This window comes from Phyllostomus hastatus, unplaced genomic scaffold (genome assembly GCF_019186645.2).
Source record: "Phyllostomus hastatus isolate PE091 unplaced genomic scaffold, TTU_PhHast_1.1 phas_contig_304, whole genome shotgun sequence".
Classification (NCBI taxonomy): Eukaryota; Metazoa; Chordata; class Mammalia; order Chiroptera; family Phyllostomidae; genus Phyllostomus; species Phyllostomus hastatus.
Window position 1 is genome coordinate 1061078 of NW_025333845.1, and position 17732 is coordinate 1078809.

A 17732-nucleotide genomic window follows, 5' to 3' on the forward strand; every position below is an offset into this window, starting at 1 on the left:
TAAGCAGACTCAAACAATAAGTGGATATTTCTATAGCTTGTGCTAATAGGTGGAAGTTAGGTGCTCAAGCAGAGCTGTCATTGCCCCTTTGAACAGGAGGGGTAAGTGGGCTGCTGGGTGGATTGATGCCTAAATTCTTTCCTTACTACCGGATCAGGTTTCTTCTAGGACAAAGAGAATCAGTCTTCTCCTGACATAGGAATGGTGGCTTCTATCACATGAGTCTTAAAGAACACATTCACCACATCACAGTTCCTTCAAGTCACAGTTTGTTTCACAGTTCCTGTAAACTCTAGTTTCTTCAGAGATCAGCTTGATTTTTTCCTTATTTGTCCTCTATTCCAGTGTTCCCCAGCCTTTTTGGTACCAGGGACCTGTTTTCCCAGGAAGGAGTCAGGGGCAGGGACAGGAAGTGCAGCTCAGGTTGTGGGGATGGAATGGGGGGGGTGAGGGGTGGAGTCGGGGGCGGGGCAGTGGGGAATGGGTTGGTGGGGGCGCAAACTGAGGCAGAGCTCAGGCTAGCTTCACTTGCTGGCCACTGTTTACCTGGTGTGGATGAGGGCAGGGCCATAGGGGGTGGTGTTTGAGACAGGAAGTGGAGCTTAGGAGCTCAAGCCAGCTTCCCAGGAGGGACTCCTGTTCTATTCTGTTGTTGAGAATGACCACAGCTAGATTCTGGTGTGGCTCCTCCCTCACAGGAAAAGTTGCAGGCAGCTCTGGACAGGCTGAGGACTCAGCAGCAGAAAGGTGAGAAGTTGAGCGCTGACATCAGAGAAGAGAGACCTTCCTGGGAGATAGTAGGAGACTTCCTGAGGGAGCTAGACAAGCATCTGGGCAGATCCTTGAGTCTTAGTCCCAAGGAGCTCTTTTCTTTCTGTTATCTGACAGTTGATATGTCCAGTCACTTATTAGGCATTCTTTATCCTTTTTTTGATAGGGGTAGGGCTGAAATAGAACCTGTCACAAATTAACACAGATATTGTTACAGGCTGCAGCCAAGAGGGGGATCCCAAATGGGCATTTGAAATGGGATCCAGAACTCAAGGTGTCCAGGAGATTTTAAGATGTCTTCACCCCTTCCCCCACAGGTGTGAGTTGGGGGGAAGGGGCACACAGAGCAAGAACATGCAGGGCAGCTTTGCAGCTAATCCATGGCATGGTCATTTAACATACCTATAGCCTTTGGCTGGTCGCTTGAATATACTAAATAGCTATGACCATGCTCTGGGCCAGGGGGATGGACAGGGACCCCCCTCAAGATGTGACTGGGGGACAGGTCCCCCAAGTTACAACGCCTGCATGGGAGCTTGAAGATTGGCTCCATGACATGGGGTCACACTTGCCCAGACCCATGATGGTGACCAGAAAAGCTGGAAAGGACAGCAGATTGAGAGCAAGTGTGGCCGAGTGTGGGAGGAGTCGGAAATGGGGCTGCAGAGGAAGATTGGCTCGGGGATTTAAAACCCAGACACGGCAGCCACTGAAGAGAGAAGCACGTGGTTTTGGCTGAGTGGGGACTCCCGTGGCCCTGAGAGAGAGGACCATGTGCCTTTGCCAGAGTGGGGACCCCCACAGCTTTAGAAGGGGGAACCACCTCCCAGTTTTAGCAGAGATCCCAGCGACACAGCTGAGGGTGCCAGGAACCCAGGGAGGTCTCCCTGTGTAGACGGAGTACTAGGAATAACCAGGGACTGCCTGAGCCATGGACTTCTATTTCCTTTCCTGAGATACGGTACTCTGGACTGGGCAAAGGGGGAAGGAAGGACTGTGTCTGTTTGTGGGTGTTTTAAGGGACTTTAGGATTTTGATGAAGACATTAGGTCACTACTTTAAGTCTGCACAGCATTAAATAAACATTTCCTTTCCTTTTCACGAATCTCTGGCATTGAGAGACATCTTTCCTATAGACAGCGGACATAACGGACCTGGGGGTTTTCTTTCGGTAGTAGTATATAGTTCCAGGCTCCCCTTGATTGTTCTGTAACAATATTTGTAGGTTAGTGATTCTCAGAGAGACTCTCTGGTGAGAATGACTAGTGACTTCTGTGTTCCTTTCTGTCATTATTTTGAGCCTTGAACTCTTCCAGGGGAATACAATTTTCTGTGGTTCATGGCTCTGTGCCCCGGTGCTCAAAGTTAGCTGAGGGTGGAGATGGGGGTCAGGAGTAATGCAGGGAAGATTAATTGTTCTGGGCAGCTGTGTTAAAGCTGAACCACACCAGATGTCCTATTTTATTTAGGGTTGGCTTCAATAACGCAGACTTGAGGCCTTTATTTTGGAATGTGCTGGAGAGAAAGTGGTAGGAAAAAGTAGCGTCCCCAAGAATTGCTCTCCTGCTTCCATCTCCCTTCCTTGTGAGAACTACTCCAGGCCTGGAGTAGTTCCAAATCAAATACTTCTTTTTCTGGCTCCCAGTCTCTGCCTAACAGCCTGAGTCCTCTCTCTTTCTGATTCCTGAAAAATCAAATACAAAAATGAGATCCAAAGCATCCCGGATTGTTTTAAACAACTGAGAGGCATCCTGGATACTGAAGAGCAGAAGGAGCTGCAAAAGGTGGTGATGGAGAAGGGAGATATTCTCTGTGTCCTGGAACAGGCTGAGGGTAAGCTGGTCCAGCAGAGCCAGTTTTTGAGGGATCTTATGTCAGAGCTGGAGCATCAGTTGCAGGGGTCAATGATGATGCTGCAGGTAAGACTTGGGAAGAAGCCCCAGCACCTGGAACTGAGGAAACTGAAGACTAAGTTTCCTGTTCTGCTGTGTAGCTGTGCTGTTTCTGGTGGTGACACTGAGGTTCCCATGGTCTTGCAGTAACCTTTTCCTGCATCTATTTCAGAGGTTATAGGAATAATTGAATGCATGAATAATGAGGGAAAACTTGTTTTTATTAACATATCAATTGTAGTGCAAAACTTTGACCTTGGAGAGAAAATTCATTGTTTCTAATTATAGTCTATAGGCCCCTATATGTGATCTAGCCTAGAACAGTTTTCAGAAACCTCGTGTTCCAAGAGTTTTGGTTTTGTTTTTTCCTCATAGAATGAATTGAGGGTTTTTTCTCATTTGTATTTTTTGAATAAGCAATTATGAAAGATTGGTATTATTTATTCTTTAATAATTCAGTAAATTCACCAGTGAAACCATTTCACTCTGGGCCTTTCTTTTTCGGAAGGGTTTAAAATATAAATATATTGTTTTCTTAAGATTTTTAACATTTCTTGAGTCAGATTTTGATAAAATACATCTCTGTAGAAATTTGTCCATTATAAGTTGTGAGATTTGTAAACATGAAATTAGTCATAATAATCCCTTAGAATCTCTTTCATTACTTTTTAATAGAATTTGTTTATTTTTAGGCAGAGGGGAAGGGAGGTAGAAAGAGAGGAAGAGAAATATCAGTGTGTAGTTGCTTCTCACATGCCTGCTACTGGGAATCTGGCCTGCAACCCAGGCATGTGCTCTGATCTCAGAATCAAACAGGCGACACTTTGGTTTGCAGGCTGGTGCTCAATCCATTAAGCCACACAAGCCAGGGCAGAATCTCTTTTATTTTTACAGCACTTACAGTAATGTCCCCTCTTTTATTTCTTATAAGGTGATTTTGTTGTTGTTGTTATTATGTTTGGTTAATTTTATCAATGTTTTTCAAGAATAAACTGAATAGTTTTATTGATTTATCTTTATTTAACCTTCCTATATCATTGATTTCTGCTCTTAATTACATTGTTTCCTTGTGCTAGTGTATATGCACATTTATACATGAGCGTGTGTATGCATGTGTGTGTATTGTATTTAATTTGCTGTTGTTTTTCTAGTTTCTTTTTTTAAGATTTTATTTATTATTTTTAGAGAAGGAAGGGAGGGAGGGGTAGAGAGAGAGAGAGAGAGAGAGAGAGAGAAACATCAATGTGCAGTTGTTGGGGCCCGTGGCCTGCAACCCAGGCATGTACCCTGACTGGGAATCGAACCTGCGACACTTTGGTTCGCAGCCGGCGCTCAATCCACTGAGCTACTCCAGCCAGGACTTGTTTTTCTAGTTTCTTAAAGTGAGAATTTAGACCAGTGATTTGACACAATCTTTTCTGTATAATTTTTAATGATATAAATACATTGTTTTTGCTATATTTTATAATTCTGGATTATTTATTTGTTATTTTGATTCGATCTAACTTATTTTCAAATTTCTTTTGTGATTTGTTTGTTGTTCAACTCTTGGTATCTCTGAAAATAATGTGTAACTACAAACACAGAGTGATTTATACTTCTTCTGAATATTTTAAATTTAATTCCTTTCTAATCAAAAAACATTTATTTTATTATTTCACTTATTAAATGTATTGACACTTGTTTTATAACCTAAAATGTTATATATACAAAGAACTTTATATAAATTTGAAAAGAATGTGTATTGTGCATTCATTGTGTGAAAGGGTCTATAGATGCCATTATACTTTTTTTTCTTCTTCTTAAGACCCTTTTACATTTCTTGTAAAACTTTTTCTTATCTGGGATGCTCCTTGTGTCTCCTTCAATTCTAAATGATAGCTTTGCTGGCTAGAGTAATCTAGGTTGTAGGTCCTTGTTTTTTATCACTTGACTAATGACAATCCCTTCTGGCATGCCAAGTTTACACAGAGAAAACAGCGGATAATGTTATGAAAAACTTTATAGGTAACCAACTGCTTTTTTCTTGCTGCTTTTAAGATTCTCTCTCTGCGTTCTTCACTCAGTCTTTTTTATACTTTCTATCTAATTCATTATGGGTCCTGTCTCTTTATAGAAGTTCTCACTGAGATCATCTGTTCTTTCCCTAAGTTCAGCGAGCCTTCTTATAACAGCAGTTTATAATTCTGCATCTGGCTTCCATTTTGTTTAGTTATTTTTCTGAAGTATTTTCTTGATCTTTCATTCGGGACATGTTTCTTTGTCTTCTCATTTAGCCTGCTTACATATTTTATTTCTATGTATTAGGTATATCTACCATGTCTTCCAGTCTTGGGTGAGTGGCCTTATATAGTAGTATCCTTTGCCATTTTTGTGTTCACATGAGTGAAGAGCTCTAAGGGTGTCCCTAGTGTGGATTGTATGTGTTCTCCTGCTGTAGTTGAGCCTTAATTGCTGTTGGCACATCCATGGCTGGGATTGACCCTCAGGCTGAGTGACTGAGGAATGGCATTACCTCCAGTGAAGAAGCTGACTCCATGGAGTGGGATTCACTTTAGTTGAGCTCATGTGCCTGCTGTGTCCACCCTTTGGGTATGTCATTTGTGGCCCTAATTTGGTGGTACTCTGGTTAGTCTGAAGCTGGACACCAGGTGTATTCATTGTAGTGCTTCTTTGGAGAGGCTCTGGTGTGAGCCATGGTTAGCCACTTCCTTTGTCTGTCAGAGCACCACCTGTTGGGAGCAACAAAGTGATCTGCAGTTGGTGGTTTCTCTGCTGGACTTGGAGATGCTTAGGCTGTTAACCAAGGTCAGCTGCCACTACTGCCACAAATAGAACATGCATTCTATTTTATCATGATCTACTTCAGATTAATAAAAAATTAATTCCACTCTGGGGCCACTTAGCAAGAGGGAAAGGGCGAACTGAGGCCAGCCACTGCTTGTTTGGGGTTTGTGGACCTTTAAGAGATTTTAGGAAAGTTCAGTTTAGACTCAGTCAGAGGCTTAAATTGGGTGCAGTGGAGTCTTAGAGAATCACCAGGATGGGACAAGAGTGGTGTTAGCTTGGTTAATGGACTCAGATTTGGCCCTGGCCTGTGCTGCTGGCTATGCATGGACAGGGTTCCACAAGAGAACCATGGCACCTGCCAGCACTTTAGTCCTTGGGAGAGGTGCCCCATCAAACAATTCAGTTTCTCCCTGTATGTCTCTGGTACTTCTCAAGCTTCTGTCTCTTCTCTAGAACTTAGGACAAGTGTTGTGAGGAAGTGACTCTGTGCTAGAGTCTTTTAAGAAGATGCCTGGTATTTCAGTAGTCCTCCACCTCACCTGGACCGAGTCTGTGCTGGATTTGACAGCCAGATATTGTGGGGACTCCTCTTCCCAGCACTGGCACTCATGGCTGAGGAGCTGGATGTGGGGCTGGGACTTCTCATTTCTCAGGTTATACCTCTGCAGCCAATATATTCCTACTATTTCTTACCCTCCACAGAAGTGTATATTACCACCCAGTTTTGTCTGAGCCCCTCCTACTGATTTGGAGCTGGCTTCTTCTTTACATTTTTCATTATAGGAGTTCTGTTTAGTTCCTGTTCATGTGGTTCTCAAGGGTGGTTATTCTTTAATTTAATTGTAATTTTCATATGGTTGTGGAAGAAGACAATCCAAGCTTTTTCCTGCTCCACCATTTTGACTGGAATTCTGTATTTTTCCTTTTGCCATATTTGTATCTTTGAATCCAAAATATCTCTTGTAGCTAGCAATTGTACAAAAATCTGTAGTACAAAAATCTCTGCCTTTTAATTGGTGGACTAAGACAATAACATTTAATGCAATTGTTGATGTAGCTCTATTTAATTTATATTGTATTATTTGCTTCTATATGTTGCCAGCAATTTCCATTGTTCTTTTCCTCATTGACAAGCTTCTTTTGAGTTCAACAGTTATTTTTAGTATAAAATTTTAAGTTTTAGTATTTCCTATTTTTGTGGTGGTTGCTCTTCTGAATACAACATGCATTCTATTTTATCATGATCTACTTCAGATTAATAAAAAATTAATTCCAGTAAAATTTGGATACTTGCCTCCAATATTTCTTTCTGTGTAACAGCAACAACATGGTGATGCTTTAATATGGGCACTTGATCAAATGCAGGCCAGTGTCATGCAGGCCTTAGAATTATTTGATATAATGGGAAGACAAGTTCTCTTTTTCTCAGGAATTTATGGAAGGAAATTCATGTTTTCTTCATGAACTAAGAAAGAAGTCAATACAGAAAACATAAATATAATTTGGAGAGTGACATAGACCAAATCCTGAAGCCAATGTTTGAGCTTCAAAATTTAGCTTTGATTAAAATTAAAAATTCTCCCTCAAATTCTTTTTTTCTACTTCATCCACTTTTGGTTTTTGTCATACTGCCACAAAGTGCTAATAAAGAGAGCAAAGCAATTGTGGTGTGTGTGTGTGTAAACCCAGCAGTTTGTCTAGTTTATGGTGTTATGGAAGAAGTTGGTTTGAGATAGAGAAAACCAAATATATTGGTACATATGTATTCAAAGAAATAAATCTGTGATGATAAAAAAGTTCAGATGACTAACAACTGTTAACAATGTGGACTAAACTAGCTTGGTAGAGAATGAAATGCAGGTAAATGTTGTAGTGTTTAGGGCAGTGACTAAGGAGATATTAGTAACATGAACAAAGGGGTACAAGGGAGGCAGGAGCAATTTATTTGGTGGAGTAAAGTACATACGAAATATCCTAAGTTACTGGTTCCTGAACCTTCTTTACTAGGGAATGTATTAACCTGCATTTAAGAGACAAAATTGAATAAAAATAAAACTTGGAAATCAATTGCACATGTTGAATTTCAGGAGTGGATGAGGCCAATTATACACAGTGTATCAAATGAGAAGAGACTTGAAACAATCCTACATTAATGCATTTGTTTCTTGTACCCTCAGCAGAAGTTGTGTAAACTTCCTGAGGAATACTCTATTCATCTTTGATTCTTCCAATTATGGCATAATGCTTGACAAGTAATTGTATATCACTTTATATTCATGTTGAATAAATGAACAAGTCATAAATTATTGAAATCATCTCATGAGGAGCCTTATGAACATGGGGAAAATATCATGGGTCTTATGTTTTCTTCCTAAATGCACTTCATGTCCAGGTGCTGGAAGCCTCATGCTGTGGTTCCACAAGGTGAAAGTTTTTTCTACCTTTTAGGAAGCCTGAGGACTTCACATGAGTCTTCTTGAATGATTGACTTAAGTCTTTTCTTTACTTTTTGGTTCTCACTTTGCGACTGTATTTGGGAATAGAGATGTGATGAAGCTTTGTAAGGGAGGATGCTTATTACTTCCTTGATGTGTGTTTTCTCTTTTCTGCCTAGGATGTGAATGGCATCACAGAAGGGTATGTGTGGGAGACCAGAGACGGTCCTTTTGTGCCATGAAAAGAGGTTAAAAGCCATTAAACGTATCTGGTGGTTAATTAGAATAAAATATTGCTCATAGCAGGAAAATTTGGGTGTGGTTTTATCTTAAATTTTTGTTCACATATCACAGTTTGAGTGTTCTCTAACTATTACAAATGGACCAGTTTCTGTGGTGGCAAATTTAGGTTGGGAGCAGGGAGTTGCAGAGTTTGGGTCAGCAGCTATTATGGATAAGATGTTGTAGTGCCAGAGCCATATGAATTCATCAATTTTATTCACCCAGCATTCAAATATTTAACTTAGGTTCCCATTCTTCATAGCTGCTTGATCTATTGTGGGTAAGTTGTGTTTTTTCTATTGCCAGGCACTCAAAATTGGAGAGGACTCTTTTTAAATATAATTCCTCCCTTGGGAATTGAAGAAACAAGGTCCCTTCCATACAGTTCTCTGTATTTTTCAAAAACAGACTTTAATCACAAAGAATATTTTGGCTCTGGTGCCAACAATTGATCCCTCTTGACCATGCACTTTTGAAGCAAGAATGGAAGGGCAGCATCCTTGTGTCTAAATTTTCACATATACATGGCTGCAAGAAACTTTTAAAACACACAGAATTCTGACCACTATTGGCATGGTATTGATAATGTCTTCTTTTCCAAGTGTTACTCTGTTTTCCCAGAGAACCTAAAATCTCAGATTTTGTTCTGAGAGCCTCCCTAGTTCAGAGCAGACTTTAAAGTCTTGATCCTGTCTAAACAGGATTTCCTCGTTTGATATACCTCAAACAACTAGGAGCTAGGTTCTGCAACCTCACTTTCATGTAATATCTCTCCATATCCATTCTGACTTTCCTCACATTATTTTGGAAGCAAAGTTTTCTTTAAAAAATTATTTCATGTAATTCTATATGATTCCAAGAGGTTAGAGAGAGATGGAGATTAGTTTTCATTTTGGAAGGAATAAATTGTGCTTCTGTGAGGTCAAGGCCTTCCTAAGAATACACACTGTGTACTGTAAAGTTAGACATGAATACTTTTCTTTGGCTCCAAGGTCAAGAATCTACTCTCTCCTTTCTCAGGGGTCCATAGAAGGAGGTTCAAGTGCTTAATGGTATGAATAGACAAAATCAGTAGTTGTGCAGAGAGAAAATTCAGAGGTGTGGGGATCGCTTTTTGTCATTTCTAGGAGTAAGACTTTCTCTCTCAAGAAGTCAAAAACTGTCCAAGGAATAGAGGATAGTGTTCCAAGCTCCTGGCCTGAGTGGGATGCTGCAAGTGTTTCATGGTGAGGAATGCTAGAGCTGGTGGGTGGCTGTGGAGGTCTGGCAATGGTGGGAGTAAAAGAGGGAAGAAGGTTCAGTTTGTAGGTGTGAATAGAGGAAACAAAGGAGGAGGGTTATCATGTGCTGTTATGTTATAGTTAATGGGGAGTAACTAGCTGCCTTGTTTGCCTCTCATTATTCCATTTACTACCTCACATAGACCCCAGTCTTTCCCCTGATGTAGAGAGTAAGTAGATTGTAGTGCTGACTCCATTGCTTATATTTATTATTATGAATTTTTATCATTTCAGAGCTCATAGATGTGAGTCAATATCAGGGTAAGTATCATAAAGCCCCTGTCCTCATCTTCTTTCAGAATTTTGTGTTCTTTATTGTCTCTGATTTTGAGACCTACAATTCCTTTCCAACACCACATACATATTATGCTTCAGCAGTGTTATACCTATTACCAAGAATAGAACTAAGTTCTTCCCAGTTTCCACTCATGTTATTCTCAACAGGTATGTCACATCCCTCAAACAACCCTGTAATTTTTCTACAGATCACATTACCCTGTACCCTTCCACGGACAAACGAAATGTTGCCATTTCTGCAAATCGGAGGCAAGTGAGATATGAGCACCATCTCGATGCAAATACGAAGGCTTCTGCTGTACTTGGCTCACTGGTTATCACATCAGGGGAACATTACTGGGAGGTGGATGTGTCAGAGAAACAGGTCTGGTACTTGGGGGTATATGGTAAAAAAGACTCTGATACTTCTAGTGATCAACCTAAACAGTGCCTCTGGGTTATAGGATTAGAGAATTAGTTTGAACGTAATGCTTCCATGGAATTTTCCTCCTCTGATCCCTTGGAATTAGCCCTTAGTCTGACTGTTCCTCCCCATCATGTTGGGGTTTTCCTAGACTACGATCCTGGCACTGTCTCATTTTATAATGTCACAAACCATGGGTCTCTCATCTAGAAATCCTCTTCATGTTCATTTTCTCAGAAAATTGATCCATATTTTAATCCCATGACATGTACTGGCCCCATGACACTGTGTTCTCCAAGCTCTTAAATCTTACACCCTCATCTACTTTGTAGTGCCCCTGGCCTTGAGTGCACCTAACACATTGAGCTTTTCTGCACTATTGTCCCTACTTTTTATTGCTGCCTCTGTTTTTTTTTTCCCATTTCAACATCCTTCATTCAACAATAGAGTTTACAATTTGCTTTGTGTCAAGTATATTTTTCCCAATGTCATGTTTGTATTAGTAAAGAAACTAATTCACTGTTTTTATCATCCCAAAGAAAATGACTAATGCATCATAAAACAAGACCTGTATGGAGGTGACATCTATACCAAATTCTTACAATTTCATTTCCTGTGCACTGAGAAGAAAAAGGAAAGCTCTTCAACAACTTATTTTGTATGTTATTCAAGATTTTGTATAGGAAATACTTACTACAAATGAGTTCTTAGTGATGTGTCAGTTCAACTATGATGTTTCTTCATCAAGGACTGAAGGAGACAGGGTCATAAATAATAGGTACTAAGTGGAAGGTTTGGGTTCACAGTGTCTGAGTCAAGTCCAGTCTCTCCCAATTCATGCAGTGTAACTTTGAATAAGATATTTGAATGCTGGCTTCATTTACTAAAAATTGTCCTGGTATAAAAAACATACCATCATTCGGATCATTATCAAAGAAAAACGTCATTAAGTATAAAACATGTCTAAACCTAATAAACATTTTCTCTACTGATGACTGAGAAATATAATCTGTGCCAGTGTCTCATGAAAGAGGTTTGTGCCTTCAGGGGCACAAGGGTGGTTTTTTCTGAAGTCTCATGTTTCAGGTGCCAGATACCTCTGTGCTGCTGTCCAGATTATTGCAGCTCTGCCTGTGACAGATAACTGTGTGCATGTATGACACTGAGAATTTTATTATAATTCTGGTTTGCTACATATTGGCCTTCATCAAATAATCTCCCTCAATAAATTTTATGGGATTCAGTTTCTCATTAGTGAAACTAACAAAAGTTGCCTGGTTTATTGTGAAAATTAAACAGCAGAATATTTACAGTAACTTCTGTCATTTTTTTTAGCACAAAAGGAGTAATCAAGTATGCTGTCTGTTCACTTTTTGTTCCTGTTTCACTGTGACTGAAATACATAATTTTAAACATACTATTAGTTTATTTTCAACATTATTACTCTTGCTTTACAAAATAAAATCACTTGAAAGAATTATAATTTTCCTTAAATTTTAACAATTGTAAAATAAATGTTTCTACCATTTCTAATGAGTCTTTATTTCTCATTTTTCTGGAGTAATTCTATTTCACTAAAATTGAATTTATATGTTAGCTCTGCTTTAAAACCTTAGTCATAGTGACACAATGAATCAGAAGTACCATTGTGGGATTTTTTAACAATGGTGCAGGGAAGTGTTTTATTGCCCAGGTCGGCTCTACATTTTTAGTGAGTTGAAAGTTCTCAAGAACAAAGAGTAAAGCCTGTTCTTCTTCCAATGAGGTGGGAGGGCAATATGTTCATTTAGAACCTGGGATTACAATGTATTTCTGCATTTTTATTTCCAACTCTTTCCTAATCAATTCAGAGCTAGAAAAAAATGTGCATTTTGGACAAGTATTATCTTCTCTCAGTCCTGATTGTCTCTAGGAATTCCCACCATCCTCACTTTGGATGACCTTTAATGAGACAAAGGATTCCAACCTGGAAATTTCCAGTACCTCTGTATATGCATATGTTTATATCTTAGCACTCATTCATGGAAAATGGGAGAAATTAATCTCTAAAATTCTCCTTTTATCTCTGCCTTCCTTCCACCCTATTGCTACTATGACTGAAGCTCTGACTTTCCAGAAATAATCTGCACTCTTGAATTATGGACAAATGACTCTCCAAGGACATTTATGTCTTTACATTCACTGGAATACACAATTCAGGATGAAGCACTTGTATAAAGAAAGACCTGAACTTTTCTATGCAACAAAAAAGATCTGCACATTTTTTAAAAGTTTTTTAATTGTTCTTCAATTAGAGATGTCCCCATTTCCCCCCTCGTTAGCCTCCCCCTGCCCTACCCACCCCAACCTCCCACATTCAATCCCCCCAACACCCATTGTCTTTGTCCATGAGTCCTTTATACCTGTTCCTTGACTGGACCCTTCTCCTTTCTCCTGTTATCTGCCCTCTTCTCTCCTGGTCACTGTCAGTTTGTTCTGTATTTCCATGTCTTTGGTTCTATTTTGCTCGCTTGTTTGCTTTGTTGATTAGGTTCCACCTATAGGTGAGATCATATGGTATTTGTCTTTCACCACCTGGCTTATTTCACTTACATAATGCTCTCCAGTTCCATCCATGCTGTCACAAAGGATCAGAGCTCTTTCTGCTGTGTAGTATTCCATTGTGTAAATGTACCATAGTTTTTTGATCCATTCATTTACTGATGGACACTCAGGTTGTTTCCAGCACTTGGCTATTGTAAATTGCTCTGCTATGAACATTAGGGTGCATACATTCTTTTGAATTGGTGTTTCAGCATTCTTAGGGTATACTCTCTGCCATGGAATTGTCAGGTCCAAGGCACTAGCATTTTTAGATTTTTGATGGAATTCCATTACTGTTTTCCACAGTGGTTGTACCAGTCTGCACTCCCACCAACAGTGTACTAGGGTTCCCTTTTCTCTACATCCTCTCCAGCAGTTGTTGTTTGTCAATTTGTTTATGATGTCCATTCTTACTGGTATGAAGTGGTATCTCGTGGCTTTAATTTGCATTTTTCTGGTGACTAGTGATGCTGAGTATCCTTTCTTTCATATGTGTCTAGGCCCTCTGGAGGATTGAATATGGAAGGTGAGGGGTGAGCAGGGCAGGAATGAGTAATGGGGGGATGGAGACAACTGTAATTGAACAACAAAAAAAGATGCAAAAAGAAGAGCACTTTTTAATGGAGGAAGTTAGCGAGTTTTTAGGTTAGTGTTAGAGTAATTACATTTGAAACTTTTATGAGCCATGAAGTGAGTAGATATCTAAAAAGCAATTGGATGAAGAATTCAGAATTAGACAGAACTAGTTTTAGATCCTGCATCTATTACCTGTCTTTCAGTAATCTTTTAAGTCACAGTTTTCTCATCTGTGAAATGAATGAACTAATATTGCCTTTTCATAATTATTTTAATAAAAATATTAATGCTCATAAAATACAAACCAAAGATAGTAAAACTTTCTTTGGAGATGCAATTGAAAATAGATACAAAAGATAATCAACTCTATGTAATCAGAACTGGGTAGGAAACAAGTAACCAAGTAAAGGATGCAGAAGAAGAAATTAATAATGTATAGAATCAGGACTGAAGTGTGAAGGAGTAAGTTTGATAGGTGTAGTACAGAGAACTTATAACTACTTAAAAGGAAAGACTATTTTCATTTAACTCAGAAACTGAGAAACACAAGGATGAATTGCATGTTAGGAAATATCTCAAAATCAGCAGTAAGAAAAATGTGAACCTTGGTCTTCTATACCCACCATCCTTTTTCATATAAATGGAAAGAAAACTAAACCAAGAAAACCCTTGATTTTCTATAAGTCTCAAAGATTTTCTTTCTCCCCTCTTCAGTTTCTATTTTGCACATAGGTAAAACTCTAAAATATCAAATTAATAGGAATTACAGCTTTATTTTTATGCCTTCCTGTGTTATATAAAATTTCATCTAATCAATGTTACCTAAATTTCTCCTTCAGTGGCCCTCCCCACTCATGTTTTCTTCAAAGAAAAAAGGAGAATAAATTTGTCCTGAATCTGCTTGGTCTTCACTCCATAAACAACAGGATTGAGAGCAGGCGGAACAGCCACATAGAGATTGGCAAGTAGGATTAGCATGTTTCGAGGGACACTGTGCCCAAAGCGATGAGCAAGGATAGAGAAGAAGGCAGGTGTATAAAATATGAGGATAACACAGACATGAGAGCCGCAGGTGCTGAGGGCCTTTTGGCGGGCACCCTGGGAGGAGAGGTGAAAGACAGCACGGAGGATTAAAGTATAGGAAATAGCAATAAAGATAACATCTGAGATGACAGTCATGAGAGGCACAGCAAATCCGTACCAGATGTTGATGGATATGTCAGCAGAGGAAAGCCGAGCAACCCCTATATGTTCACAGTATGTGTGTGGGATGATACGTGTCCTGCAGAAGGGTAAGCGTTTTAGCAGAAAAACATCTGGCAGGATAACAGAGAAGCTCCTCACAACAATGCTCACCACAAGCTTGATGATCACCTGCGGAGTCAGGATGGCAGTATATCTCAAGGGGAAGCAGATGGCCACATAGCGATCAAATGCCATGACCAACAGAATGGCTGAGTCCACCACAAAGCTGAAGTGGAGGAAGAACATCTGGGTGAGACAACCAGAGAAGGTTATTTCCTGGGAGCCAAGCCAGAGGTTACTGAGCAGTTTGGGCACTGTGGCAGTGGACAAAACAAGGTCTGTGGTAGCCAGCATAGACAAGAAGAAGAACATTGGTTCATGGAGGCTGTGCTCAACAGAAATGAGGTAGAGTAGGATGCAATTGCCCACAATAGCCACAGCATAGATGATACAAAAGGGAATCCCAATCCATATGTGGAATTTCTCCAGGCCAGGTATTCCCACAAGGATAAAGGAACTGGGGTTGTAACAGCTCAGGTTATACATGGTCTCCTCAGTATAGGATCCACTGGCTTTTGATCCCTGAAGACAAATCAGATGTCAGAATGGGCTATGAAAGACAACAGTTCCACCCTGGTACTAGACATGGTTGAAGATTGCAACTGTCACATTAGGGTGCCTACATTCAAAGCACCTCCTGTCCCCTAGATGACCTGGCACCTATAGAATTGACCCATTATTGTCCCCTTTCTTTGAACGTGCCTTTTGCATTGAAAATATCCTTTGATAGTTAATTCCATTGTGTGATCTATTTAATAAGTACTTTTGAGAAGAGAATCAGTAATGGTGGTACCAGGAGTGAAACAATGGAGAAGCCCAGCACAACCTGAGCCATCCTGAGGCCAGTTTTGGAAAGATTTAATTCTTACCCTCCCTACATACTTACAAAGTCATTCAAAAAGCCTTTAGAAAAAGAAAGTAGATTTTTATGGATAAGCTAAAACAGCTCGATATTATTGCATTTGGCAAGAATCTGTAGTTCTGTGTACATGGGGAAAAGACTGGATTGAGACATAGCATTTGTGATATCTTTGCCAGAACCCCAGAGTTTGACATAGTGAGATTCTCTCATTTAGAAAATCCTTCTGTCATTGCCAGAGTCCTTAGTTAGCCAAAGTGAATGAAGCATCAAACTGGGAGGAATGTAACTAGCTCCCACTGTCCAGAGGCAGTCCTCACCCCACCCCCACCCCTTTTTCCTCATCCATAAGAATGTATAGTTTGCTTTATCTCCAGGTTTTGATGTAGACTAAACTCCTACAGGCACTGAGTTTGTTAGAATAATGATAACAGAGTTAATGAAATCCTTCCTAAAATGATTGTGACATCATCTCCTGTGTCATGAAAATCAGATTGAGAAAGTCCAAGGTGTCTCTGTAATTTAGTCTACATTGCAACCCCATCTCTTGGAGCACAGATGCACTGCCTCCTGACAGGAAGCGACTTTTCTCTGGGTCGCTAAGAGTAAATTTAAAGGGGAGAAAAATAAACCACTAATTATTAAAACTACAAAGAGGGTGTCAAATGAAAACATCCTGCTGCCTCAGTCACAACCTATTCTGACCTCAGTTCCTTTACCCCAAAAGCTCTTCTTTTCTGTTGAATTCCCTGCTGCAGTAATGATCACTTTAGTTGGTCTACACTTGAAATCAGCAGCTTTCTACCAGCATCTGTCAACTTATTATGGAATCAGTGCTGTCAGAAGGGCTCCTTCTACTAGAGTCACATTTTCAAGGGCAAAGACCCGACTTGGCTGATGGATAAATGCAAGGCTACCTTATTTAATAAATCATAGAGCCTCTGTAGGGCTTTCCTCTTCCCTGATTGACTGTAGTTCTTTACTCACCAAACGTCTTCTGTCTCCTGCTTTAGGATAGTGGGAATTATCTATTTAAAAGGAAGCAAGTACAATTTTTGGCTGGGAATAGTTCTGTAAGAGGTGAAATAAAAACATTTATGTAGTTTCTTGTATTCCTAAGAGATAGATCATATGGACTTCTCCATTTCCCATTCCCTGACAAGAGATGAAATCAACCACATTAATTCCTTTCCCTTGAGATGGAATGACCTTGCTGGTTTTAGTAGGCTTTGGCTATTGGGTCCCAAGGAGATACAGTCTAGACAATTCAGACACAGTCAGTTGAGACGAATTTTCAGAGGCTTAAGTTATGTCCTTGAATTTGAGATATTTGTAAATTATTCTGTTTGTATAAACTTGTACCAATACTGAAAAATGCATTTAAGAATTTCTGGTCATGATATTGGAAAGTAAGACTTTCAAGTTTACTTCAAAAATTTCTTAGCCATATTTTACACTTTGCATTTCCATGCAAGTTTTAAAAGCATTTCTCAATTTACACACACACACACACACACACACACATTTTTATTTTGATTGCATTGAATCAATATATTACTATGAAAATACTTGATATGTTTATAATACTGTACATGTATATTATAAATATATGCCTACATCAATGTAACCTTTTAATTTTCTTAATAATTTGTTAAAACACTAACTTGAAAAAATATATAACCCCATATATTTATTGCAACATTATTTACAATAGCCAAGACATGAAAAAGAAATTCTGAGATTCTTTCAGTGGCTAAATTTCACTGGGTAGCTGACAGGTGGCAGCAAGTCTCAAGGTTCCTTGGGTCTTTGCTGGGATTTCCCAAGCCCAATACTGGTGGTAGTAGGCCTTGTTACACAGCTTGACCCTATGTACTTGCACCCAGGCCCATCAGAATCAGCTACCAACCATGGAACACTTTGTATCTCCTAACAGGTAGCCCAGGGCCAGTCATGGGCAGTGCTTAACATTGATCTGCAACAGAATCTTCCAAGGTCCGAGAAACAATGCACCAAGTGGCTGGCTTCAGACCACAATAAAGCATTACCTGATTAGCTCCACAAGTCACTTGTGAGACAAAATGGAAGGAAAAACATACATTTAAATGGGATTCCAGAAAGAGCAGCAAAGGAAACCATATATATATATATATATATATATATATATATATATATATATATATATACACATAACTGTATATTTTCATATATACAAAAATATTCAAAGTGATATTAGCCAAAACAGTCCTAATTTTATTT

The 17732-nt window shown here is 39.4% G+C and overlaps 2 protein-coding genes across 4 annotated transcripts; one reads left to right on the top strand and one right to left on the bottom strand.

Annotated features, from left to right (window-relative positions):
• The first annotated feature begins 1903 nt into the window (after nt 1–1903).
• Nucleotides 1904–11666, top strand: LOC123819210 (tripartite motif-containing protein 5-like). 3 transcript variants are annotated; one of them, XM_045839510.1, is made up of 4 exons: nt 1904–2604; nt 9685–9711; nt 9936–10111; nt 10690–11666. In XM_045839510.1, exons 1-4 carry the CDS (start codon nt 2562–2564, stop codon nt 10708–10710), a joined length of 267 nt encoding a protein of 88 aa, XP_045695466.1. In that variant the 5' UTR covers nt 1904–2561; the 3' UTR covers nt 10711–11666. The 3 variants fall into 3 exon arrangements, 2 of the variants coding, with proteins under 2 accessions (XP_045695466.1, XP_045695465.1); XM_045839509.1 differs by lacking the exon at nt 10690–11666 and having other exon boundaries at nt 9936–10369; XR_006785800.1 differs by lacking the exons at nt 1904–2604; nt 10690–11666 and adding an exon at nt 9298–9396 and having other exon boundaries at nt 9936–10369.
• A 2495-nt stretch (nt 11667–14161) lies between these two features.
• On the bottom strand, nt 14162–15100 carry LOC123819207 (olfactory receptor 52H1-like). Its single transcript, XM_045839507.1, has one exon. It carries the CDS (start codon nt 15098–15100, stop codon nt 14162–14164), a length of 939 nt encoding a protein of 312 aa, XP_045695463.1.
• Nucleotides 15101–17732: the final 2632 nt, after the last annotated feature.

Bases quoted from the DNA above. Each gene is read 5' to 3' on its own strand.
- LOC123819207 (XM_045839507.1), bottom strand. From the start codon at position 15,100: ATGTATAACCTGAGCTGTTACAACCCCAGTTCCTTTATCCTTGTGGGA.
- LOC123819210 (XM_045839509.1), top strand. From the start codon at position 2,562: ATGGAGAAGGGAGATATTCTCTGTGTCCTGGAACAGGCTGAGG. The intron at 2,605-9,684 runs GTAAGCTGGTCC...TTATCATTTCAG, and splicing joins TGTCCTGGAACAGGCTGAGG to AGCTCATAGATGTGAGTCAA. The intron at 9,712-9,935 runs GTAAGTATCATA...ATTTTTCTACAG, and splicing joins AGATGTGAGTCAATATCAGG to ATCACATTACCCTGTACCCT.